Source organism: Taurulus bubalis (assembly GCF_910589615.1).
Source record: "Taurulus bubalis genome assembly, chromosome: 7".
Classification (NCBI taxonomy): domain Eukaryota; kingdom Metazoa; phylum Chordata; class Actinopteri; order Perciformes; family Cottidae; genus Taurulus; species Taurulus bubalis.
The window spans coordinates 14,103,482-14,131,415 of record NC_136595.1 but is presented as its reverse complement, the minus strand read 5'-3'; the positions used below and the strand labels follow the sequence as shown (position 1 = coordinate 14,131,415).

Genomic DNA, 27,934 nt, shown 5'->3' with positions numbered 1-27,934 from the left:
CCCACCCATGTTGTAGTTTCTTCGTTCTTCTTTTCTTCCAGTTTTCTTTTGCACTGTGGCGCGGAGCTGATCTGAAACTCAGGGGCTGTGTTGTTGTTTTTGGGTGCCTCTCTCAGAGTCTCCGAGCCCCTTTGGATGCGCTGAGAGAACCGGGCGCAGCGCTGCAGTACAGTTTATGGAAGTTGTGGGCTGCAAGACAGAGGCAAGCAGTTGCACGTTGCGTCCGGGACCGGGAGCCATGCTTTTCCACGGGATCTCCGGGGATCACATCCAAGGGATCATGGAGGAGATGGAGAGAAGGTCGAAAACGGAGTCGCGCATGGCGAAGGGCATGCAGCTCAACGGGAGAGAGTCGGTAAGAGCCTGATCGACCCGTGTTTGAATTCATGTTTTAACCTGCACAAACGACGACCGTGGCACCGTTAACTTGCCAGGAAATGTACATTTGTTTTTGGGGTGAGTAGAAGAGGATTTGTTCATTACTACTTTGTGTTTAATTATAGTCAAACATTTTAGTCTAATTCTTCTTCCGAAATTAATTTTCTCAGTTCAAATCTATTATTCAAATTGCTGCTCAATTATCTGTACAAACAAATACAATACAAAAATATGAACTGGCTGCAATTTAGCAAGTTTCTAAATATGTTTGAAACACACATTACTCAAATAAAACATTTAGTAATATTTAGTTTTGTGGACAAATCCATACATTTTAGTTATTGCAGTTATATACCGACAAGCTGACAAAAACATGCTGGAATAATATAATTATACATTTGAGTTTCATTCTTTTAACTGGAAGAAATACTACATTTATAAACAATTTTTAAATAGGCCTTTATTCAATACTTTAAATATATGTTTATCTCCAAAACTGTTGCAGTGAGTTTGTTGTTTGCTTTGATTTTAATATGAGGAAGAGATTAAACCAATACATATTAAATATCCTCGATACTCAGTCAATTTCAGAAACACAGTCGTTTCATTGATGCTGTCAATACGTGTGGGCCTGAACACACGGAGCCTTCATTTATTTAACAGCCTAAACTGATAGATTGCAAATAAACTGCTTGTTCAGAAAAGTGCTAAAGGCCTGTTGTTAGTGTTGTACATGATATATGTTGCATAAGATTCCCCCAGCAGTCTGTCCAGGGAAGTAGTTGCATGAGCCCTCTTCTCTCTCTCTGACCCAGACCATGCCTTCTATGAGCCCGGAGAAGCCTGCTCTGTGTGCCGGCTGTGGCGGCAAGATTTCGGATAGATACTACCTCCTGGCCGTGGACAAACAGTGGCACCTGCGGTGTCTCAAATGCTGTGAATGTAAACTAGCGCTGGAGTCGGAGCTAACGTGTTTTGCCAAGGATGGGAGTATCTATTGCAAGGATGATTACTACAGGTAAGAAAAATTACGGTTTCACATTTGTAGAAATGAACAGAACCGCGTAGTGAAATATGTGTGTCCCTGTCTCTCTGTCACGCACTCGCATGGACCCACCCAAAGCTGCTGGATTTATAGGAAACTATATTTTTTAACTCTTAAATGAACAAAGTAATATTTTGGAAAAATATATTGTAAAGCAACAATATTTAACATTGATTCAAAATGCTGCGGCTGTTCATCTGGAATTATGTTGAAGTCCTTTCTTCCAATTAGGCCTTTTTCTTGTCTGAATAGGATCATAACATCTCAGGGGCCCTGAATGCTGTTAATGGGGATTAAGTTATTATATTACATTTTACTTTAATTCCTTTGTGCTTCAGATGTAATAGTTTCCATGTCAATGAGTGTAATGTAAACTGCATTAGCTTGTATGAGTCAGCCCACCTGGAACAAAGGAGTACAGTATACTGTGTTTGTTGAAAAGTAACCTACCTTAATGGCTTTTGTCAGCATGTGGCCTAGTGTAAAAGGCTTAAATATAGAAAATAGCAGTTAAAAATGCATTTATGGGTCAGATATGTGATTTCATAATATAATTAACCATGCACAGGCCTAAACGATATTTACAATGCATTTTAATAGTAAAACACCCAAGAAAGAAAGGATGCTGATAAATGTCAAGGCAAAATGTGCTTGCTTTTGTAATATAGTTCTGCCTTTTGCCTACCTGTAGAGTTTTGTTCCTAATGTAAGCTATGATGCCAAGAGGTTAACCATGGCAGGGTTCATCACTGAGACAGAAGACTGGCTTGTTACTTATTCAAAAGAGGAAATATTCGTGCAATGAAAATATTTTTACATCAAAGTAAATGTGGCCTATATCGACCAGCCGTCACTCAGTTGTAGGCCAGATGTGGCTATTTTGTCCCAGAATGTTAGTGTGTTGTTACACACTCGAGCTTTGTCCAACACACACAGACACACACACGCACACTCATACACACATACACACACCTGTGTCACTGAAAGGCACCACACAAACCTAGTTAGCTTATTGGCAGGTTATGTTTCTGCTTCTGTCTTTGTGTTTGTCCATTTGGTCTCTATGAAGAGTCTTGACGATGTGTCTGTTCCAGAAGGTTCTCCGTGCAGAGGTGCGCGCGCTGCCACCTCGGGATATCGGCCTCGGAGATGGTGATGCGGGCGCGCGACTCCGTGTACCACCTGAGCTGCTTCACGTGCACTACTTGCAACAAGACGCTGACCACGGGCGACCACTTCGGCATGAAGGACAGCCTGGTGTACTGCCGGCTCCACTTCGAGACGCTGGTGCAAGGACCGGACTACCACCAGCAGCTCAACTTTGCTGAGCTGGCAGCCAAGGGCGGCGGCCTCACCCTGCCCTACTTCAACGGCACCGGGACGGCGCAGAAGGGAAGGCCGCGCAAGAGGAAAAGCCCGGCCATGGGGATAGATATACCCAGCTACAACTCCGGTGAGACCCACAGCGTGCTGCTCAGAGCAGAGCCTCACAGCCAGTCAGGGGCACACACACCCACATATCACAACGTCACCGACGTTTTGCATTGTTAGCTTTAGTGCAAAAGTAGATGTAGCCTCTAAATCGCCCTAAAGGCCAGACCTTGTTGTATGGACAGTGAAATCGACAGCAAAAACAGCTGCTCCTAATGTAGGTTAAATCCATCTGGGGTCCACTGGAATTGCTGGCCTGAAGATTCGTCTTATCAATTTAATTCGAGTGTTTTAAAATACGTCAATTATTAAAGTTAAGTAAATTCACTCACAAATAAACAGCACTAAATAAAGTAACAAAAATAGCATTACAAAAATAAAACCTTTACGCAGAAGACCTTCGCTTTTTTTTTTTTTTTCCCAGACGGTTCCTGAACGCCTCATGTGTAGCAGCCGTAGGTCTACCTTACATCTCTGAGATGAATGCGTCGCTCCTGCAGGCTATGCTAATGGGGGTGAACTGCGCCCCTGTGTAACGGCGCCCGCAGCCGTGGGCTAATTGATCTGCAGCTTTCGGTCCACGCGCCTGTAACGCACCGTTTTGGTGCTTTAAACTGTGGCGTGTGTTGCGCCCAGAATGATCGAAATTTGACCTCGCCGTCAACCTGCACATCGACTTTTATTATTAAGACTAATTTGGGTCAAAATAAATGTGCAGAATGGGTGTGAAGGGGGTCAATGTAGTTTGGGCGTAAAACTTGTAGACAAACCCATTGTTTTGCATGTCTTTGCCTTTTTGCTGGAGGACCGAACAAAAAGCTGAGCTGAACATTGAGCTACTGTTAAATGTAGGTTTCCTCTAAAACCTTGCATTGAATCGCTGAATGTTATAACCCGACCTCCACCCCCCTGCAGCGTCCCCATTTTGTTGTCGCTTTCTGCGAATTAGTGCGCGGTTGAGAAAGTTTGTCATTGTGCGCCAAGTTTCCTCTGTTCCTGGTGAATGGGGAGGAATAAGGGTAATCTGCGCGTTAATTGTTCTTCGTTAATTGAAGGTGACGTTGGAATCCCTGGCCTCCTGTGCGGCGGTCAGCACAGTTCTCAGGGACAGAGCAGCGCCGTGCAGAGGGGCCTGCTGCAGTGAGGCCAGGGGCTCCAACACAACAGTGTGCAGTCAACGCTCCGCTTGAAAGGGCTTTTGGTTTGTTATTCACAAACACAATTCCAAGAGATTATGCAAATCCTAAAGTTCTCATGGATGCTTTCATAGGAAAATAAGCACTGTAGCACTGTGATTTGTTTTCTTTAATAGCAAGATATACCTATTACAACAGAGCGTTGAAATACAATATGATTTAGAATATAATGTAGCCACAACAGGTAAAAAATCCCACAAAAGAAAAGCACACTGAGAAAGACATAACATATTGTAAGATATCCCTTTGAGCTTATTATTAAGCGCCACAGACACAGTAAAGGTCCCAGTGGGAATATTATATTTTTCATTTGGGATATTAAAATAGAATAGAATAGACTGAGGTAGAATATCATATATTCTAATTTAAAAATACTTTATTGGCTTCTTAAAGCTCAAGTAGCATGCCTTTTTTGTATCTTTTTAGAAATGTAAAATGTTCTAATTATGCAATACATTTATGACTTATAACATTCAAATCAGTCCATGAATAAATAAAATATTTTTTTTGAAAAGATAATTAAATTAGGGAACAACTGAACAACTATTTTCCAAAGTGCTCTTTTTCCTGTGTTGTGCAGACCAGGAGGCTCACTTTCATGAAAAATAGGATGAGGTTTTGTGAGTGGTTTTGTTTCTGCTTTAGCGAGCACATTCATGCTTGTTTTCACCAGGGAAAGGTGTGGGTCTACTGAGTATTCCACGCTGCTCTGTAAAGTTTGGTCTTGTTTGGATATAGAGACCCCTAGTGGGTAATATCTAGTGAAACACAATCCAGTGAAGGCTGGAAAAGAAGAACACAGATGTCAATGATTGTTTTGTTGATGGTGCGTATAAGTGTCACAAGACAAAGTCTCGTATCACACAAAACATAATTTGCGCAATATTACATATCTTAAGATAATACCACATATTTAAAACATATATCCCATAGTTAGATGAATTGATATCTGCCTCGTTAAAAAACGATTTGTAATTTAACTCAATAATTCCTTTTTGAGGAAGTGTTGCACAGCACCTTTATGATGAAATGTTGATGTAAGACTTTTATATTTCATCATCCACTGAGGAAAACAACTGGTCAGCATTTCAGTTACATGGAGACAAGAAAATCAATACAATATACTCTATAATTTGGAAATCCAAAGTCAAGTCAAGATCCGAGTCAAGATCTTGAAAGACCCATTCGAAAGTAAATACTAGTTTTTATAAAAAACTATAACAATCAATAATCAATCTATGATAATTAATTCTACTCGTTGTATATTTTGGTTGCAGTCATATAAATGTCTAACAGTCAGTCACATGCTAATTTAATTTGCAAGTATTTATTTGGCATTAGAATATTCTGTCACAACAGAATTATGCAAAAATTGTGTTTGTAAAACACTAGTGAAATTAACTGTTTAGATATTTTTTTCTTAACACATTGATCATTGTTTCTGCAGCCCTGTTTATCTACAAATGCATTTATTTAGTGAATACATTTTTGCCTTTTACCGTCTTTAAGTATTTTACACATACAGTCTGAAGCTATTGACAAATGAGGTCCATTAGTCCTATTAGTCTTTGTAAACACAAGCAGAAATAATTTAGCCTGGTCCCATTGTATGGTTAAAATACACAATTCAGCGGAAACAAATCTAATAACAGATTAAATAAAAATATAAAACTCACAATAATCCCAATTTCCAAGGTGTTATAATTAATTTTAGTCTAGTCAGTTCAGTGAGTTCTTTGACTCACTTATTGCTTGTTATAAATATACCACATTTTCATTATTGATCATGATGGCAGGAGGTAGAACTGTTCACATGTGGCCACCTTAATCTACGCTAATACGCTTAAATGGGGCTTGTCTTTACCTGCAAAACTGGACCATGTAACAATATATTTAATTTAATATTGAGCCTTGAAATGAGTGTAACATTTAATTAGTGACCATTGCAAATACCAGATGTAAGCAGTGACCTGATTTGTGTCACGTTATTTTGATTGTAGAGGAGGGATTTTATGTATTGCCAGTTAGTTGTCATTTCCTTGTCAATTGTCGAGCACAGCAAAAATGAATTCAGACGCAAAGTTTCTAGAAAAGTTAATGAACATTTGTATGCAGTCGTTCCAAGCGGACTCTGACCGAGCCCCTGTGCTCTGCTCCCTGTCCTCTCAGGCTGTAACGAGAATGACACCGATCACATGGACCGGGACCAGCAGGCCTACGCTCCATCACAGAAGACCAAACGCATGCGGACCTCCTTCAAGCACCATCAGCTGCGGACAATGAAATCCTACTTTGCCATCAACCACAACCCCGATGCCAAGGACTTAAAGCAGCTGGCCCAGAAAACAGGCCTCACTAAGAGAGTTCTACAGGTAAGCAGAACGCCATTCTTCTTACTGATCTGATCCGCCCATATCTGTGTGCATCTCACTCCTCCTCCATGTCCCTGTCATTTCACACCAATATTATCATTGAAGTCATCTTTTTGATTTTGTTTGTTTGGTTGGCCCATTTAGTCATTAGATGTATATCCAGGGGTTTTTAACAGAAATCTTTTAGATTCTTAAATGTTTTTTTTTTGGGAAAGAAAAAAGAAAAGTCAGTCATAAGCGCAGAAAAGTAAATGTAAAACTGTAGCTGATATTATTAATAATGAGAGTGCACATGTTCTTTTTGTCTGTGGAAAAGATAGAGGGTGTAATTCAACTCTCCGAGATACACATTTAAAAGGACAGGATTATTGTTTAGATTTTTGCTATCAAAAGACACATTCTTGTATTCAATGTTCAGGAGCTAATTGGTTCATTGTTATCTGCCCCTTAAGCTCAAACTAATGTATGAAGGAGACCGTATAAAGATTTATCTACATAAGGCGATGGCAAGTTGATACAGTAATAGCTGTGATAACTTGATATGTAAACCACTGTACAAATGATATGATACTTTCTTTTTAAAATTTAATCTTAAACACAAAAAGTAAAAGCCACATTGGGATTGGTTTGCAGGTTTGGTTCCAAAACGCAAGAGCCAAATTCAGAAGGAACGTTTTGCGACAGGAGAATGGAGGTGTTGATAAGGCTGATGGCACCTCACTCGCTGCACCCTCATCTGACAGTGGGGCCCTGACCCCCCCCTCCAGCACGGCCACACTAACAGACCTGACAAACCCCTCTATCACTGTAGTGACCTCCGTCACCTCTAGTTTGGACAGCCATGATTCGGGGAGCCCTTCACAAACTACCTTGACAAACCTTTTCTAACGAGCTATCTTTAGCGGACTGATATTTTTATCTGATTTTATTTTATTATTTTTATTTTATGTTCTTTTTTTTTTTCTTTCCTCAATTTACATTTTATTTTTTTAAGTGACACCTTTAAATCTACCAGAGACAGCTCCTTGGAACAGAAAGTGCTGTACTGTGTACACAAACAAGAACAACAAGAGCAAGAACAGCAGCGACCACATTAAAACACAAGGAAATCATTTTAATGTGTAGCATTTGAAACCACATGGCAGCCGTGTCTGTAGTTGACTTAAAGTATGCAGGGATTGATTTTTGGACGGGACATTTTTGAAGCTGAAGTGAAAGAAAATTTTCATGGATCCCACAATTCATCGGGAAAATAACTAAACATGAGGTTGTCTGGAAAACTAGATTTTTACTTGATTTGACTTTATTTGTACATTTGTATTGAATTATGGTAAAACAAGCCCTTCCTAATTTATGGTTAAACTAATATGAATATTTTGCCCTCGGAAACCTGTATATGTATGCACTGTGTTCGCACTATCCAATTTAAAGATTTTATTTCTGTTTGGGAATAATTTGGGAAATAGACTTGTAGAATGTTCTGTATATGGGTAACTCCAGAAAACAGGCTTTAATTATTTCCGAATGTTTCAGTCTTTGAGACTGAGTTGGATGGAATCAGACATTGAGACATCTCACAGAGCTGCATGTATAACGTCTAAATTGCATTATAAGCGCCGAACCATCGCAGCTTAAAAGGCAGGTAGATGCTGACACCACAAACATTTTTGTCTTGATTCACAAATCTACTGTGATAACGAGAAAGAAGCCAATCCCACAATCTGTACAGTGGTAACTGTTCAACACGTAATGCAGTGACATTGATAGAAATGGTTTGATAATTATAAATCAGCAGGAGAAATTTGGATTGGAGAACAGTTTACGCACGCTGTTGCAATCGATTGTTTCCATTACAGCACTTTTTCAGATTGGTTGGCCTCATAGATTAACCGTAGTCAAATGGATAAATCCTAGTAAACATATCCATAGATCCACAGCTAAACTCAATTGCACAGTGACAATATACTGCCCAGTGAAAAGTGCATTATTATTTTTATCATGTTGCTCAGGGTAACGATGTGATTTTTAAAAGGGAAAAGGAATAGCGGTTAGAAATTAAGTGGTTGCGACGTTGCAGACTAGATTTGTAGAGCTGACATGAACATTCAAATGACCTCAGATAGGTGGAGTCGCAAGAGGCAGCCAGTGGGAAATCATTGTCCATGTGTACTCCTTTTTGGCCATATTTATACTTTCTTTAATGACACTTGCCACTGAACAGACCAAAAACATGTTTCTTCTGGCTGAAAGATAGAGAGAAAAGAAAGACAGAGCAAATCTTCAATGGAGTTAATACATTTCATTGTGAGCGTCACAATTTGTTCTATTGTAGAACAAAGTGGTACTCTAGATCTACTTCATGAAGTAGATGCCTAACTCAGTTCTACTATGTGCCTTATGCTATAACTTGGGAGAAAGTTTGTGAAATTCAGGATATATGTGTTCTTTGTTAACTGATTCACATCCTTTTGACGCCTCACTAGTTTTGTACTGTTTTGCATCTTATTTCCGAAGATCTTTTTATGGTGTATCCTGTTAAAAAGGGGGCAGCGATGTCATAGAAAGCATTTGTGCACTCTTTCAGATATAGTTGGGTAATCCAAGAACCTTATATATTGATCTTCGTGTTAATAGTTGAGTACAGTAAGTGTTCTATCAAGATTGTCCATGTTTCCCTGTTTCTTGATAAAGATGGTGTATAGAAACTATTTCCCCTTAAATATTTATGGACCAAACGGTTGTTATATATCTTATTAAATTTGTGTGAATAAAAATACTTTGCTTTAAATGGGTTTTATTTTTCATTACACTTGCCATTTTTGTGTTCTATCTTGAATACGATTTTTGTTTATCACATCAACAAACAAGAAAGCATTCAGTTATTAATGACCAGTTAAACGTCCTCATTTTTGCTTCCATTTTTAATTTCTATTTCCTATTTTATGATGTTTATGGTTTTTAACGTAATGCCCCATGGATTTACATCTAAACCCTGCAGTCAAAAATATGAAATTGCTTTTTAATGCATGAACATGGCTTTAAATTTTAAATCAAAGGAATGCTGCAAAGCGCATATTGATATATATATATATATATCTATATCCATATATAGTATATATTTATGCATAACATATTGGTAAACCTAAAATGAAGTAAGAGTAAATGCAGACCCCGTAAAGCCAGGTTGCTCTGTAGTTAATATATTCTTACTCTATCATTTCTTTCAGGGAGAACAAATCTTGGGGCATTACAGCCATACATCCCGGCGTTTGAAAATTCCCTAAAGTATTAACAGAAGGGGAAAACTTTGATGGGAATTCCTCACCATTGAAGACAAAGACAATATTAGGATAAGATGATAGCATACTGAGAACAAATAAACAACCAACATAAAACCTGTATTAGTTGAAAAATGTACAACAGATGATTTTTCCAACAAAAGTGTGTCTTGAATGTTTGAATCCATCAACGGAGGAGACCTCACAATGTATGATATTCATGATATCAATGTGCTGAAAAAAAAAAATCTGTATTGGAATGGTAAATGAAAAAAACTGATGATAAACTGTATTGTAGCATAGTAAAAACAAAACTTATAGAGAAGCCCAGGATGTGATTAAAACAGCAGGCATCCAACATGACGACCGTGTGAAACAGAGACGGTATGGATGTTATTGAACACACACACACACACACTACACACAACCTTTCTCCCACTGCCTTGCTCCTATATAAGCACAACATATACACATACTCACAATCTCTGTTCTCCAACACACTGCACACTGTTACACACACACACATACGCAAATGCACACACACTGTTGCCCCCATACACCCCACCCAAGAATCAGCTTGCTAAATAGAAGTTTTCTTTTGTCACAAGTGTCATTTCGTAAACACATGGCCTCCTTGAAACTCGGCAGCAGGATGCCCATCAAATATGATGAGTGTATGAAGAGGACTGCAGAGCTGGAGCTTTGCCATCTGGCTGTACCGAGGGAAGGAAGTGAAAAAACAAAGCAGATAAAGAAGAGATTCTCATTTTGCATGCGACTCATCATCTTGTTAACATTTTCCTTGAGATGTATATTCTTTCCTTTGATTCATTGTATGATGCATTGTCAGCTGCAAAATAAAGCATATGAAAATGATGTCCCTGATGCCCATATAGTACCTCACAGTAAAGAACGCTCCTATATATTATAATACAACTGTTTGTTTGGCTATATATATATATATATATGATATAAAACAGTCACTTTAGTTCTTTTCTACTCAAACAGAAAGAGGATTTAAAAGCAAATAGCCCACATACATGTGTTTGTAATAAAGTCTAAAAACAATCAAGCAACATTCCAATGGGACAGTTTGATTGATAAATGTAAAAGATGGATAAAGTAAAATACAAACTGAAATTGGCAAAACATGACTGCTTCAGTTAGTTGTTTGGCAGTCTCATTAGTATGAATGTAATGTAAAGAAGGTGTGTAGTGGAAAAAGTGAAAAAAAAGAGAAAGAAAGGAGGGGAGAAAGACCGAAGCCACATGGGGACCAGTAAACAGGCTGGTGTTGAATTCCAACAATGTGGGAAACAGCAAACACTTCAGTCAGTCCAAGAGGAAACCTCAGTCGCTGGGGTGCCTGAGCGCTGTGGCAGCAGGGCTGTGTTCCCCAGGTCTGATGGGAGGACGGTGGGCGGGTTGACACCACAGAGCTACAGGAAGCTGGGGCTGGAGCAGAAACACAAACAAACACAGCAAGCCCCGCTCAATTCTGGAGCTGCAAGATAAAAAAAATTCTGGACAGCGTCATGGCCCCGTGTTGACAAGAATTTCAGGGGTTTGCTGCTGGGCTGTTGGTGACTGGAATGCATTTGTGTGTGTGTGTGTGTGTGTGTGTGTGTGTGTGTGTGTGTGTGTGTGTGTGTGTGTGTGTGTGTGCGTGTGTGTGTGTGTGTGTGTGTGTGTGTTTTTAAGCAATGCTTGATCCGCCATCATCCTCCCAATAAGATTTCTTCTCACTATTTCAGGTATGTTTTTTTATTCTTAAAAATATAGAATAGGAAGAATAAAAAATAAAAAAGATGTTCCCTTGTGACTATATTTTATTGAAGCATTGCCATATATCTTTGGTTTATTAATTTACAGTAAATCCTCAAAAGCTGATATCATAGTGAGACAAATCAAATTTCAACCCTTTATGTGTATTGATCTCAATGTTAAAAGATAAATACAATGTTCTGTCTGTGCAGAGACCTCATCAGGTAAGAAAGGAGGGCTGCTGTGAACCGACATCCTCCTCCACCTCTCTTGTCTCCTCCCCCCCCCCTGAATAAATGACAGCCTCTGTGTACTATGACTGTACAAAAACAATGCTGACAGTGCGATATGTTTTCTGTCACACAAGCAGTTTGTTCATACAATGTGTGTGACTTAAGTTTGTTACACTTAAACAATAAAGAAAAGGATCTGAAATGCTCCATCATTCAAGCTCAAACAGCGATATAAAACCTGCAGAAACTAAAAATATACACCATTGCATTTCAGCAGTTTAAAAAATAATTAATTCACTGGTTTGAAAAACACACATATCTTTCAATAATTTCAACATATCAACAAGGACAACGTAAATTAAAGTTACAAAGGGGTTGAAATGGTGCTTAACATGACCCAGACACATCACAGTTTATCGGGGTCGGGTTTTACAAAGCTGCTCAAACTTGTGACATTTGCAACAGAGGCCTGCCTATTTGGTTTGCTCTAAATGGAAAAATGTGTTACATACAAAGGTCAAATAAGAAACCAACGATAAGGACAAGCACTTTACTCGCAAAAAATATCAGGGGAAATCTCCAGTGCCTATTAGTTATATTGACATCAGATTTAGTGTCCAACATTTTGTAAATATTAAAGCTATTCTCGTCATGCAAGAGGTTGTGGACTGTGAACTGAATCTGGGTAGATTTCAAGGAAAGCTGTACTCACTGTGGTTGGCGACATCTGTAATTCACACTACCTTTTGCAGCTACATTACATGGAGAATGACACATACACACACACACACACACACACACACACACACATACAAGGCCCCATTACCACATGTACGCACACAATGACAGGCGACAGGGTCATAACAAAGTATGGGATGATCACTGAGGCATAGGCCACACCTGCAGTTTACATGTTGCTCTGATAGCATTGTTTCTATTGTCACTGCTTGTGTATGTGTGTGTGTGTGTGTGTGTGTGTGTGTGTGTGTGTGTGTGTGTGTGTGTGTGTGTGTGTGTGTGTGTGTGTGTGTGATATTCTGCCAGTTCCACCTCAGTTCCCTGCTCTCATTGCGAGGCGCACACCAGCACTGGGGCACACACAAACACTGACGCACATGGGCAGATGTCAGAGGGGTGACGATGTGAATGAGACACAGCTAAACTGCAGTGTGTGTGTGTGTGTGTGTGTGTGTGTGTGTGTGTGTGTGTGTGTGTGTGTGTGTGTGTGTGTGTGTTTGTGCTGGTATATGTGTGTGTGTTTGAGACTGAGGCCTGCCCCGCTGGTTGAAGCAGAGCAGGTGGAGAAATCCTCAGTGCTGGGTGTTTGCCAAGAGAAGGAATACACTAACATATGCACACACCACACATACTAAAACACAACACAAGACACGCAAAAATACGGCAATTGAAAAACAGATTTTAGGCAGAAATAAAATGCCAGTTTTGTCCTTCACGTTATCAGACTATCTCTCCAGTGCCTCATTTGCGCAGTGCTCTCCACACGCCATAAATCCTGTACTTCTTTGTTGTGCTGTTATTCTATATTTACAGGTATTTGTTATGTGACGGCTCACATCTAGACAACCTTGAAAAATGCTGCGATCAAGGCTGATAACTGCAAGTTGCAATTGCACTTTGAAGACAAAACAACATTAATTAGCGTTTAAAATGGAAATGCAGGCGTCACATGCAGGCTGCCTCCAAGTTTGCCTCAGTATATAAAGTGAGAGACAACATTTCATACATATTTCCAGCTGTGGTCCCTTTCTCTTTTCCTCTGATAGCTATGCTCTGTGAGGTACATAAACAGGAAGCTCATCTACGCTGATACGGCGTGCTTCAGTGTGTGACAGGTCATCTTTGTACTGGTGGAGTGTAACCTCTCAGTTCTTGCTAAACCTTCAGGATGCACACAGCTTCTCTCTCCTCCATCTGCTGGTCTCTATGAAGTCTGCACCGGATCACAGGAGCTTTGACTGCAGCTTCTGTCTCTACCACATTGCAGTCGTACCTAACCCCTGAGCCAGATCAACAACACAAGAGGAAATAAAAAAGACATGAGTGAAAACATCAATCATCATTTTTTTCTCTTTAAATGTCTAAAATGTGCTTCCAGCCCCTGGGTGCAAAATGTCTGCATATTAAGCAATGAAAAACCCAAGGAGAATTGCACAGAAATGTGTATGTTGAAGAAAACAAAAACAGAACTTGTGCGGATATGTTGTAAGAATATTATATATATTCACAATATAACTATACTTAGTGGTTTAAATCATTTGGCTACTCTGTTTTTCAAATGGTCTGATATTTAATGACTTTTTTTCTCTGCATTAACAAAGATTGATTTGGGTCTAAAGTCCTTCTAAATGTTCTCCTATGGCTTTCATATTCATAAGCGCAACACATTAGTGGCCACATTCTCGTAAACTCAACTCAAATGTCATCGGATTACATTTATAGGCAGTTTTGTTCTGAAAAAAATGCACAAAATATGAGCAAGAATTTGTTCTCACACATCAGAGTTAAATGTCACGTTTACAGTATAATGTCTATAAAGCATTTCTATAAATCCAGCGATTCAACCTTCTTCATTTCCCCTGGAGGGAGAACCTTTTCCATCCTGGTTACCTGCAAGCGACACCAGAAAGTTTGAAGGGGAAGAGAGTGAAATAGATGACAATACTCTCTTCATGCTAAAAAAAATCCCTGAATCAAAAGGAAATTCTCTCTGTTAAATAAACAATATCAGCAAAAAGAACACAAAAAGTTTTCTATTGGTTTAAAGCACCAGATCAGTGCAGAGAGCCACTTTTAGAACAATGGAAATTCAACACGATTATTAAACAGTTTTCTACCAAACAGACGTAGAGGCATGCGTGTTGAACTAGAGGATCTCTGGGTGCAGCTCCCCTCACAGACTGATGCATTACTTTTCATCCATCCATCTAATTATTCCCTCAGAAACCTGAAATTTGAAGATACAAAAGACCGTCCCTATCTGTCACTGAGCGCCATTGATCTTATTGAAAGAAAATGTGGGTGTAGAGGAAACCCAATATAACTCATGCCATTAAATTCCACACAGCATTATTCACATACAGAATTGACAGATTTCTGTGAGACGTTTCTTTTAATCTTCAACTGTTGTTGAAGAAAAAGGGGGAAAAATCCTACACTCCAGGCATCTCTCCCTTTTCCATATTTGCAGTGAGGTTAACAAAAAAGGCTATTGAAGTATAGCAGAAAAAACACAACCCCACCTAACTTGTTGATTATTAACAATGGGGATGGGAAGAAGACAGATGTGTTTCCTGTGTATCAGCAGTGTTTGAATTGTCAGTCTGAAATCAGCGATGAAACTTTTATCAAAGCAAAGTAAGCTGATCAATTCCAGATGCTCTCGCTGTCCATGCGAGTCAATCTGCGATACCATTTTTGTCAATAAATTCTCATGATATTCCCAAGGGGCAGGCTGCGTCTGTGCCATGGGATGTGTGGGTATGCATGTGTGGGTATGATAGCAACCAAGACTTACAACAGTTTTCAGGAGAATGTATTCAGAATTGGCTGCCTCTGTCTCTCTCTCTTGCATTCATACACACTCACACACTTACACGTCCTTTTCTAAACTAAGCCAGAGTAACCAATCTCTTAGTTTTCTTTAAATTTAAGAATGTTTTTCCCTAAGAGGTTGAAAGTAATTAAGAAGGCCTAAATGTAATTGGAGAAACGATACTCATTTCCATTACATACACCTCTGCTCTATTCAAGAGGGAAATGTTGTACTTTTTACTCCACTACATTTATCTCATAGCTGTAGTTACTTTGAAGATCAATTTTGCACACAAAAACTTATGCTCAGTTTATAAGATGCTGTTTAATAGATCAAACTAGTTTGAATTTGTTTAGTAAGTTTATTTCAATGACATTGGAGAAAACTCCATTTACTGATGAAGATAGAGACATGGGTCAAAGGTCAAGAAGAAGAAGAAAAAAGAAAGTGAATCTTGATTTCCTATTTCTCTTTGCCAAATTGCTATTTCCACAGTCAATAATTAACTTTAACTATTAAGTAGTTAAAATAGGCTTAATATCTGTCTAAATTAAATTGATGCTTGCACATTAATTATTTCCAACTGGCACGTGAATTTGCAACACGAATCCTCCTGGATTGGTGCTGCTTTTTTTTGTCACAATCTTGTGGCTCTTAAACTCTGAAGGGCCCCTGTGTCTAAATATGAGGGACGCTAAGTTAAGAATGAACTGTCTCGCTCACTATCATATCCCATCTCTCAATAAACACCACGAAAACCTTCCATACACGCTTTAATGAGAAGAAAGGAGCGGGTGCTGGCTTGAGTTTGAGTTTCTCTGCTGGATCTCGCGGTATTTGACAGCTTCCCTCCACTCTTTGACATTTGCCCCTCCCCTGCGCTACGGGAATGCTGGGTTGTTTACATTACTGGCACACGGGTCAGGAGTGTGGCGGTGAGAGGGGCCTAGTGCAGAAACGGTCTGAAAACACGTACACATCTCGACTGGCTCTGCAGCACACGGGCTCTCTCGCTTTCTCTCGCTCTCTCTCTCTCTGTTAAAAAAAACTTTTCAGCGGTGTTCATACAGTGCCACGCAAGAAGAGAGGCCACTTATAGGAGCGACCTTGGGGAGAAAAGGGAGAGTCAAAACAAAGACAACCGCCACAACCATTAGGAGAAACTTCCAACGTAAAGGAGGAATAGCTTAGCAACAGAGTCCCACTTCCTGGTAAGAACTGAGACACCGTTAGCTGACAGTGAGCTGATTGTTACTAACATGACGTTGGACGGCCAACGGACCTAACTAACATAAACTGTTGAAGCGACACACTTTTTATTTGAGCTCGAGTTGGGCTTGACAGGCTCGCTGAGCTCGCGCGGTGTCACCGTTTCTGGGGTTTCTTCTTGACACTCACTTGAAAAAGTTTCTGCGAAGTTCGCTAGCTAGCTTAGCCTGTTAGCCCCATTGCTAACTTTCGTTACCTCGAAATGACGTCGCTGCCATTTAGAGTTAAAGACAATGTAGCGACTTTATTTCCGGGCAACTTTCTCTTAACTCTACTAACGGCTAGCTGTGAAGACATGTATTTAAAGCTGTGGTGGAAACGTGATTGTAGCCACGTACTAATGCCATGCTACAGTGTTGTTATAGCGCATGTACACTTGCATGATTGCTTCCTTATATGGCCTTTCTTATGCAATTATTGGTTGTATTCTTAAAGATGAGACTACATTTCTGTGACACTTTAAAACATGTCTGTATTTACTGTGTTGTTACACTCCTGCTGGGTTATGTTTGTTTGTGATGTAAGTTATGTGTTTATATGTGTGTATATGTAGTGTGTATATATATGTATATGTTTTTATTTATATATATATATATATATATATATATATATATATATATATATATATATATACACGTATATATATATATTTATTTCCTGGCTCCGATGAGGCAAAGTTGAGCTTGATTAATGCACCTTGATTTACTATTTCAATAGGAAATTTTGATGGCCACTATAAACCATAAACTGTTGAATTGGTTGTAGGTTAAACTGCTGCATGCCAGTTTCACTTTGTGATGAGGGAAGTCGGTGACTTTGACTTTGATTTTGTTGCTTGATGGTTGACTAGTTGGAATGTGCGTCACTATCACATCGTGTGACTTCATACCTCCTTCTGTAAATTTTGCAGAGTGGTGGTATTCAAGTGATTAGTTTGTGCGACAACTTAATCTTCAAGCAGACTTCAAGGCCTGCTGGAAATTGAGAGGCTGGCAGATTGATGTGGGATTAGGAGCGAGGCCTATGTTTGATACATTGGCCTGATAGTTTAGCTTTTGAGATTATGCTACAATCACATGTATGTAATCATAACATCCTGTGGTTGGTTTGTTTCCTCTCACACCACAAACAAATCGCACCAGATACACACATTTTCCAGCGAATCGGTTGTTTAGTCTGCACCAGGATTTCCTTATCTGCTTTCACACCAACATAAACAAACTACTATCTGGGGAAATGGACCTGAGTACGTTTTAACCGACCCAGACAGGCAAGGTGTGAAAGCACATTTTCAGTGGAAATTGTTGCTTATAAGTACAGATTAAGTGTATTGCATTCTTCTTACCCATCGCTGCATGGAAAATACCCAAGTGCTGCATCCAACTGTCTTTTTTACACTGTTAAACACCATAAAAGTTACAGCCTGGAAGACGGTGTTTATTTGAAAGAGAACTACTGGTAGTTGTAAAGAGATGGTTTATTTGATTGAAAAATAAATCAAGGAGCATTTTTTGGGAAGAAAGTTTTTGTGTGTGACCCACTGCTTTTTTTGTGAGTCATTATGGTTATTGCAAAACCTTTGGACCTGAGTTGCTCATCTATCATAATAATAATAATAATATGCATTTTATAAATGAGCCTTTAAAAAAATTATAATAAGGAAATGCAACCCAGTAGCACAACTAACAAGCAAGTCAAAATAAACCTCACCTCTCCGAGGCCTAAACTGTTTTGGGGGTCACACATAGGGTGAAAACGGTATGTCATGCCATGTTGTTGTCACTGCCTATCACAGCCAAATATTTCAGGCGTCATACTATCACATTTGGCTACGCTGTAGAGAGATGACTCAGACAAGAGTTAGTGGGAACTGACATACCTTGTTGACCCAATTATTACTCACTTCTCTGTTGCCACATTCGATCATCGTCAAAGACAACAGGCTTGAGTCTGCCAGCGTCATCAGGTGATGGAGAGATGAACACCGTCTGACTCTGTGAAGTTGACTATCAAGGAATGTGTCATGAACCGGATGATCAGCAAATGGCTGCCAAATGTTTGCATCAGACTCTGTGGTGAGGGACTTCTGCCAATATATCCCGCTTTGAAATTTAGCTGTTGAGAGGTGGATTACTTTTGACAGCCTCTGCATGGCAAAACTTAATTGTTTTGCCTTGTTGTATTTTTTGTATTTAATAAAGGTAATAAGACTAGAAAGTGGTGACTGCAGCGATGATCAATAATGTTTAGCCTGATCAAATCTGAAAGAGAAGGACATTGAAAGGGGAATCTTTTCATCAAAAATAATTTACTTTTTTCCTTCTCACGCTATTTAACTGGATTATTGGAAGAGGCACTGATGATGTGCCATTACCACATGAGAAAGAAGTTTGCTTTTTCAGAAGGGTTAGGGTTACAGATGTACTGTATATTTATCAAGCTTTCCCTGATTTAGCTTGGGTTCATGCATATTGGCTGCCTAGACCAGTGTGAACGGCTAGACTTTAGTTTTTACTACGAGGACATTCAGAGCGAGACCTAAAATGCCATTCATTGGTGTGGAGAAATCTGCTGCACCCAAAGCAGTGATTTAGCACAGTGGAATTTACTAAATCGCTCTATCCAGTGAGAGTTCCTGTTTTTGCCCTGGAGCTGGCCCCTGCGCTGGATTAAAGATCAGATGAGACATTTGTCATCTGACCACTTTAACAGTCATCTTGCCTTTGGGTTTCATAAAGAACAAAAAAGGTTAGCTATGTTTTTTTCTCTTTCCAAAGCATATTTGAAGGAAGATGCTTCCTAAGGCCATTTTTTTAGCTACATTAAACACTGTCTTTTGCATGATGTCAAAGACCTTGGCCAAGCATTTGTACTGAAATGATGCTGGCAAAGGTAGCAGATCACTGCTTAGGATATATGCTCATTTGGTGTATTTTCTTTGTTATTAGTTGTTGCATTATGAAATGATAAAAAGCAGGAAAATACAAGCTTAATACCTTTGCAGAAGAATCTAGATTTTAGTCTTTCCTTACCAGGCTCAGTTTGGTTAGAGTTTAGAGTAAGGTCTTTGGCAATAATAGTGGGCTCTCTAAGCAGCTCCTTATTCTCCCCTCAAACAACCAGTCAATATTTTTCATATCCATCTCTCTTCTATCTTATGAAGGGTCAGTGTAGTTTCAAGCATTCAAATATCCTTGGAGGATGCCTCGCGGCTCCCCGCGTCACGTGAAAGTTCTCATTTTCTCTGTGGCATTGATGCCTTTTCTCAATGGGCTCTGTAGTGCTCAGGGGGAAACAGACTGCAAAGATATGCAAACTAAAAAAATACTGACCTAAGACCCTGTTTAAAGTTTATGAAACGCTTACAGTGCCCTTTGGTCAGCTTATGCCAAGACCACACAATATCAGCGTTTTTTTTTTTAACTACAAAGGGTGTCGGAAAAAGCTTTTATTCATACTTTATTTATTTATCTTTTTACAATTGTGGTCTGAAATCTTTCTCTAAATGAAACAACTCTATTTATTTGGAATGAAATGATGAACCTTTAGATTTATAAAAACAATACCATAAAAGGCTCTTTTTCCCACATACAGAAGAGCCTCTGAGCAAGAAAAAAAGATTAAATATTAACGTGCCTTTCAAAAGTGCATACAGGAGAGGTTTCAAAATTTCAATAATTTTGATGTATTGACAGAAATAGCATGCCGTTAGCATTTTGAATTATTTAGCGGCACTGACTTGACTGAAATAGCTGTGTAATGCGGCTGTTATAGTTATTTGTTACACTGATTCATTTTTTTCATTTTGCACCTTTAGTCAGGCTATTTGTGGATTGACTGCTCATGCATTAGCATTGCAGTACATTATACTATAGCTATCCAATAGCTATTATTTATGAACTTCGTCTGTAGGTTACACTGCATGTTGATGAATAAGCTGCTGTTTGGTGTCATCTAAACAAAGCCACTAAATATATGTTGGCATATTGTGAACTGTGCTGTAAATTTGGCTCTCGAGTAGCATCGTCCTTTTTTATTGGAGATCACTCTCCTATCGTCCCCTCTCTTTCTCTTTTGATTACCCACACGCAAAAAATACAAATCCCTCAGGATACAAATTCACTTTCACAGAATAATTACAAGATGCTATGTGCCACTGTAAACACCACATCAGTGACAGTGACAGTATGCATTTGTCAAGAGATGAGACAAAAGCAGAATGAATTTGCACTCATGAACAGAATGAGGGAGGAAGGTTTTTGTGTCGCTTGCTGACTGTGCTATGGGCATTTGTTCCAACCTCATCACAATGAGTCTTAATGTTTCACATGGGATTTGCTGCAGTAGAGCAAATGTGTATGCATCTTGTCAGTGTGAAAAGCTAAGGACATTTCTGACATTTTTTTTTCCCTATCTTTGTTCATTTCTGGTGACATGGTTGCATGTTGATCTAGGTCTAGGGCCAGCTGAGGTGTTTCTTACTTTATCAGTATCTGTTTTGTAAAGACAGATTCTTCATCTTTTATCTTTTACCCATTGCACTCGGGCTATACCAGCTGTTAACAGTGCACTCCCTTACAGGCATGGGAAAAAAAAAGTAATGCACGGTACTGGAAGCTACTGAACTGCTAACAGTTTAAATTAATCATATTCACATCGTTATTGTGCGTCCACTGGAAAAGAGAGCCGAGCCATTAGGTGTTTAAAAAAAGGTAGATCTTTTTTTAAAGCATCATGTGAGATGTCCAAATCTTGTTCGTCCAAATCCTCCCTATTTTTTTTCACAGTTCCTTTCTCCATGGATGGTATACAACATATTATGGGGCATTATACACAATACCAGAGAAGACTTTAAAAGGAAAGGTTGTGATTTTTTGTAAATGCAATACAGACATAATGCATTTGACAGCTAATTGCTAATACATGTATCATCATCATGAATCCACTGTGCAGCTGTACTATGTAGAAACATCTAGATATCAGATTGGTCTCTGTATAGGTTAATACCGCTTAAATGGTTTGGTTCACAGGCAAAAAAATTGAAATCCATACTCTTTTCGTTTTCAGTCTCGTTTACTGCCTCGTTTGGGTACTGGGGACATCTTTCTCCCCCTCTTTGGCCTGTGCTTGTACCCTGACTCACAGCGGTCTCCCTGGTCTCTTAGTTCTGCCTGGGGCTTTGAGGTTGTGGTCAAGGCCTGGGGGCATCAAGAGGAGTCATAATGAGAAGCTCCTCTCAACTCCTGTTGCCTAACCTGCCCTTGAGCTCCTTTGTCTTTGTTCCCGTTCCACTACCATGCCACCCATCTCTTCTCCTCTTCCTGTATTACTGCCTCCCGTCATAGACACTTCACCTTTATTACCAGCACCCCCCCTACCCTATTTAGTTTCTTTACTACTTCTTCCCACCCCTTAACCTCTGTGACTCTCAATGTGTCCCCCATTCTTTCCTCTGCTCTGCTCTCCTCCCTGGGGGTCATCTCTACCCGGGGCCTCCCCTCAGCCTCCTCCTCCCTGCACAGCCTGGCCCACAGTCAATGGGAGGCAGTCAGCCTGACTCCCTCAGAGCAGCAGGAAGCTGCAGCAGCAGGGGTTAGGCCTGTATGGCGCTGCCGGCTGGCTCCGTCAGAAGTCCTGCCAAGCCAAGGATGAGAGACCTTTGCCAGTGCGGTATTGGGGCACAGAATAAAAATATTTTACATTTTTTATTTTGGCTGTAAACAGCAGTCCGCAAGTAGCAAAAGCCTGCGTGACACTGGGTCTTGGTTGTGAAGCCCACCTAAAAACAACGCACACGCAGGAAGCACATCTTGAAGTTCTGATTTTAGAAAAAGGCAGATGGCATGGGCTGGTGGTGTCACACTGTAAAAAAGAAAAAAAAAGAAAAAACGGATCGCCTGATGAAAGCAGCTCCCGCTTGCTTTGAACAGCAAGTCTGTCATGGTTGGTGTCTGCTGTGTGGCTCCAGGTCAAACTGTGATACGCAACTCCTGGAATTTGCGCTTTTTAAGTTTTTCATGTTCAAATCGTCTGAGGGGGAAAAAACTGAAAGAGGGAGGAGGGAGGGAGGGGGGGACAGGAAGTTTCATTAATATTAATATTCGGATATGTGAAGGAGGCAGGGAAGACCTATCTGGTTTATCTGCTTTCGACCCCTGTTGTGGAGCTTTTCTCTCCATCTCTCTTCTTCTCTTGCTCTCTTTCTTCTTGAAAGACTTCTGTCTTCCTCTGCATTTTCAGTTGAACTGACATATTTCTCAACTGATATACATACATTGACATTCGGATTCCTATATAATGCTTTGGGTTAAATATCTAGGAAATAACATGTACGATTTTCAGGAGCATCACCAAACTCTGTATTTCTAATCTAAGCAGTATCACATAAAGCAGCCTCTTAATTAATTGTATGACTGACCTGCTAAATCTTAGCTGGATTTGGCAAGTGTACTAAAGTGCTCTCCTGAAATCAAAACTGTGACACAAAAAAAGAAGAAAAAAAGGGTGGTTAAGAGACTGTATTTGCTATTATGAGCTGGATTAAAGTGGCTGTTTACCATATAAAAAAACTCTTTGAAGATGAGTTGGATGCATTTGGATTCCGCTTTGGCTCTGTTAGGCTTCTCTCTGCCCTGATATCTAGAAATGAGGATGATTTCAGGAGTTTTACAGATGTTGGATGATTGCAGGGCAAAGTCCAGACTCTGTGTGAGGGATGGTGAAACAGGTCTGACATCTCTCCTGAACTGAAAAGGGAAATCCCTGCAGGCACAGAGTAGAGAGGAGGGATAAGGGAGGAGGGCGAGAATCGAGAGAGGTGCGACCCCTTAGGGGTATCGCTATTCTCCGATCTTCAGTTCCTTACACATCCACTCGCACACATACTGGGATGCTCTGTCGGTGTGCCGGGTGATGCACTCATGCAAAGAAGGATGAGTGCCTGAGGAATAATAAATTTAAAAAAAGCTTCGAACTTCTTGTGTGTGCATTTGTGTGTCTGCCTATGCCTATGTTGTGCTCACAAGTTAATAATTTCCTATAATAATGTACAGTTTTGACTTCTCGGAGCAATTTCAAGTGAGTGAAAGAGTAGAATAAGCCTCATTTCTCACTTCATTGCTATACACAGAAAACAGACAAAATATATTTTTCTCTCCCCAGAATATTGATGTGTAATAGATAAGTTGTAAGTAAAGAAATTGAAGCCAGCAGATTTTTATTTTTTCAAGTACCCATTCCAAATATGTCAACTGTCTTTTTATATAGTCACGTTATTGCTGATTTATTTTCAGTCCCAAGTTTTTTCCTCAAAGGTACACCTCCTCTTCAAGACAGAGCCATATATCTAGAAATGAACAATGCGCGCCAGCCTGCGCCCTTGTTATTAATCATCACACAGCTTCTTTTTTTCTTTTTTTTTTACATCCTAAATTCAAAACCTTGAAAACAAAATCTACCTTGTGCTATTAATTTGGCTTCGTAGATTTACAGATGTGGTCAAACCGAATCATCTGTGATGTGATGTGATCCTACGCCAGGATAAATTGCGCTACTGAAATCAACTGAAGTAGTTGCGTTATTGTCGGTCTCTTAGTGAGGAGTGATTCTCTTTGGCAGTATGACAACATCATGGGTGTATACACACAGTTATATGCAGCAACAGTCCTGCATTTGACCTCTGATTGAGTAGCAGTGCTCTGGATCTGGTTAGAAGATTTTGTCTGTGTGTGTGTGTGTGTGTGTGTGTGTGTGTGTGCGTGTGCATGTGCGCAGCAGCTAGTGGGGCCCACCACAGAAGCCACAGCAGGCTGACACCAAACCAGAGCCAGAGCCAGGCTTGATTTTTGTGGAGCCACATTCCCATGGGACCACTATTGGTATGTGTTCAGTATATGCATCCAGTTTTAGGTCTGTTTGCGTGTGTGTGCTATGCGCATTACATGTGTGGACTCACACTATGTGTTTTGGTATCTCCCTCTCTCCTCGTTCGTTGAGCGAAGGTTTTTTGGATGAAGTGTTTTCATTAGTGGCTGTGGAGATGCTATAGGGTCGTGGTCCTCTTCCCCTGTCCCCCACAGAGTAAGCGATTTGGGCCCAGAAAAGCCCCAACACAAGCCCTCAGCCCTCACGTTAGCACTCAACTATGTAACGAGACGTGCCTGGGAACTGCTCCGCTCATATTACTAATGACTTGGACATCTTGCTCTTGTCATTTCCTCTTAGACAAACTTCGATGCTGACGCAGGGTAACTGCTTCAAACTATCCAGGGAGAACGAAGAAAAACCTGCTTGAAGGGGCTATGAGAGACTGCTGGTTTTTGGAAAGAAAAATAGAGTACATTTACCAGATGTATTTTTTTTTAATGGTTGTTTCATAGATGAGAAACTCAAATGACAGGCCTCATCATCTCCAAACAATACAGAGGTGGATCAGCACTTTACCATTGCTGTACTCCAACCCAGTCACAGCCAGACCTGCATTCCGGGTAGAAGGCACTGATGCTGGTTTGGAATGAAACGCTTTGTAATTTATGTACACCTATTGTGCTTTAATTTCTTGTGTAAACAAATGCCTTATTGAGCGTTCGTTGTAACAGCCTTGTACCACATCACATGCTAATTTCTGTATCTGTTGGTTGTTTGTTTTTTTGCAATTTTTAGTTCACATGGGCCATGTCTAGCCTCCTTCTTTGCAGCTTTCCTCTTCTCCTTTTATAGATATTAATAGCGGACAAGGAAGGCTAATGTCATTTCAGAATCTGAACGCTGTGTAGATGATGAAGCTCTTATCTGTTGACTCCTGTTAGTATGATCACGAGGTTAGGCTTCAGAAATCAGCCGTGCTGATGAAGACCAGACTCTTGGTGGAAATGCTGTGTAAAAACAATCCTTTATTTAGAACAGAACAAAAAAAAGTGAGTCTCACATTCCCTTATTTATTTTTCATGAAATTCTCTCATATGTCCCTATTTTATGTCTTTTAGTTTTTATGTTGTATTACTGTAAGCCCTCTAGCCTTGCAGACAAACAGAGCCACAGCCCTGTGGTACAGAATGTCACATCCGATATCCTGGTGCCAGAGGTGATGAAGCTAATTCGGTGGTCAGTCAGTGACATGGCTAACAAACAAAGCCCTTATTGGTCCTGGAGCACTGGAAGCTCTGCTCTGCAACGCTCTGTTTAGCATTGTGAAAGACATGAGTTGTTGCCACAGAACACTAATGTAACCTAAAGCCTCGGGATCTTCGTCTTGCGTGTGCAAACCTGGGTGTTGATATTATGTTTCAAATGTTCAGATGAACTGAGAGGTGTGCTCTTAGAAATATGCCTGAATAACAAAATAATCATAGATATGGGCCTTTTTCCCTCCACGCCTTTGTTTTGTTTATGTGTGGTAGCTTCAGTATAAAGGTAGAAGAGTTGAAATATAGAGGGGTCTAGGATGCCTAAATGTGATGTAATGTTAGGTGTTTCACATAAAACTGCCACATGTGAACTCCCACAACACTGACGGCACTCCTTTCTCCTGAAATCAAAGAAATCAGATTAGAGCTGCAACCAGTTGATTGACTGACTGTTTGATAATCAATTTGTTGAGGTCATTGTTCAAGCAGGAACTGTACAATTGTACTGCTTCATTTTCTCAGTTGTGAGAATAATTGCTTTAAAGTAAATGGATAAATAATTTTGGGCTTTGCAAAAAATTGGACATTTGCAGCCCTGAATCGGACCGACATACTTAATTTTGTTTGTGTTAACATGGACCTATATGTTAACACTCAAACATTTCCTCAATACCTATGCACTTAACGTGGCACCCTAAAAGTTGTAATTCTGTTCTCAAACCATCGTGAGCTGGAGTTGGAATTACAACCATCATTAGTCCCTCAAACCTCTTAAAAACGTCACTTGCAGCTAGATCAGCCAGTCTAAATTCAGTGTTCGTGATTTTCTTTACATATTTAGCATTCGGTTTCTATTTTAACTGAGGTGTGATAGTGATATGGCATTTTGAAGGTCTGTGAATGTAGTGAGGGTGTGCAAGCATAGTCCAAACCCCCAGGGTCCCCTCTCCTGAACGCCTGGGGGTTTCTCTGCTTCACACAGCCTGCTCCTTCGCACACTAAGCTGGTTTCTGAGGGATCACACAGCTGTCTTAAATGCAGCTCTGTTTTTGCATACTTTGCCCACACAATTTTGTCTTTCCTTACACAGTCAGCAATTTGTCAATATACCTTGTTTATTTGCAGTGATTGACAGAATTAATTTGTTTCACCTAAGAGAAGGAGGGTGGTGAAAAAAAGAAGAAGAAGAGAGGGGTAGTGTGGCTGGCGGTCTTTTTTTGACTGGTACCATGGCTGTCTGTCACTCTTCTTTTATCATTGAAATTGGAGTTTATCTTTTACAAGACTGAGTGGAATGTTTTTGTTTTTCAAGTGATTATTAGCATCCTCCTTGGCTGCTGTCTCCGGCTGATGAAATGAGCACATCAAATGGTGCGCCGCGCTAACGAAGCGATGCTGGCTGGCTGGCTGGCTGGCTGGCTCGCTCCTGCCTTTTGCTGTAAGGCACCTGCTGAAGTGACAAGCTGGCAACAAAGGGCCCCTCGCCACAAGAGAGCCGTCAGTGCCGCTGTAGAGTGGGCAGGACAATAGAACAGAAAGGTGGCCGGGGCTTTTAGCCACGTGCCAGCTCGGGTCGACAATACACGGGAGCAACGGAGCACAGAAGAGCAGGCAGGGGAGGCGCTGGGGAGGACAAGAGCGAGGGAGAAGGAGAAAGCGGAGTAGGGTGGCTGACACCTGCATGTCCTTGAGATCTTCTCTCAATGGGGGGCATCTTAACTACACATATTGGCTGAAAATGCAAAAGAAAAACGGAGATAGGAGGAGATACAAGAGTGCAGGTGTGCATGTGTGGGCAGACACACACAGATAAAGACAAGAGGGGATCCAGTTTGTATAGGATCACTGGCTCATGGACGGTCAGGTGAAAGTGCAGATGTGTTTTATAAATACCCCAGGAGGTGAAATGTACACACCTTGGAGAAGAGCACTGTGCTAGTTGATTTGAATTGTTGGGGAATAAATCAATTTAGGCCTCACATGAAGCCCAGGCGATTTGTGCTGTGCTATTTACTTCTGCAGTGAAATAATCATTAGCCTATAAAAATATGAAAGTGAAAAATGTAAAGGAGGGCTATAAATAGTAAGCAAGCAGCATTATGGATCACTGGCCTTGTAGTGTCCCTATGGACCGCAGCAGTTTTCATGTCTTAATTCCCTTCTTTTTTTTATCATTTTTTTGCTATGCTCTCTCAACTAGGGAGAGGGTGAAGGTCTGAGTTGTACAAAGATATTATTACACTCAGAGCAAAAACATCATAGTACAGCTTTTTTATACTGCATGCCTCTT

At 40.2% G+C, this 27,934-nt stretch overlaps 2 protein-coding genes across 3 annotated transcripts in view; both read left to right on the top strand.

Moving 5' to 3' along the window:
* Positions 1-175: 175 nt before the first annotated feature.
* Positions 176-9,706, top strand: lhx9 (LIM homeobox 9; the record flags this gene model as incomplete). 2 transcript variants are annotated; one of them, XM_079220922.1, is made up of 5 exons in its annotated part: positions 176-355; positions 1,194-1,396; positions 2,518-2,876; positions 6,220-6,422; positions 9,650-9,706. In XM_079220922.1, 5 exons carry the CDS (start codon positions 176-178, stop codon positions 9,704-9,706), a joined length of 1,002 nt encoding a protein of 333 aa, XP_079077048.1. The 2 variants fall into 2 exon arrangements, with proteins under 2 accessions (XP_079077048.1, XP_079077047.1); XM_079220921.1 differs by lacking the exon at positions 9,650-9,706 and adding an exon at positions 7,056-7,310.
* Positions 9,707-16,306: 6,600 nt separating this feature from the next.
* nek7 (NIMA-related kinase 7) overlaps positions 16,307-27,934 on the top strand; it is a gene marked incomplete at its 3' end in the record, with an annotated part of 51,869 nt that continues 40,241 nt past the window's right edge. The window contains exon 1 of the mRNA XM_079221010.1: positions 16,307-16,461. The remainder of the gene's footprint in view (positions 16,462-27,934) is intronic.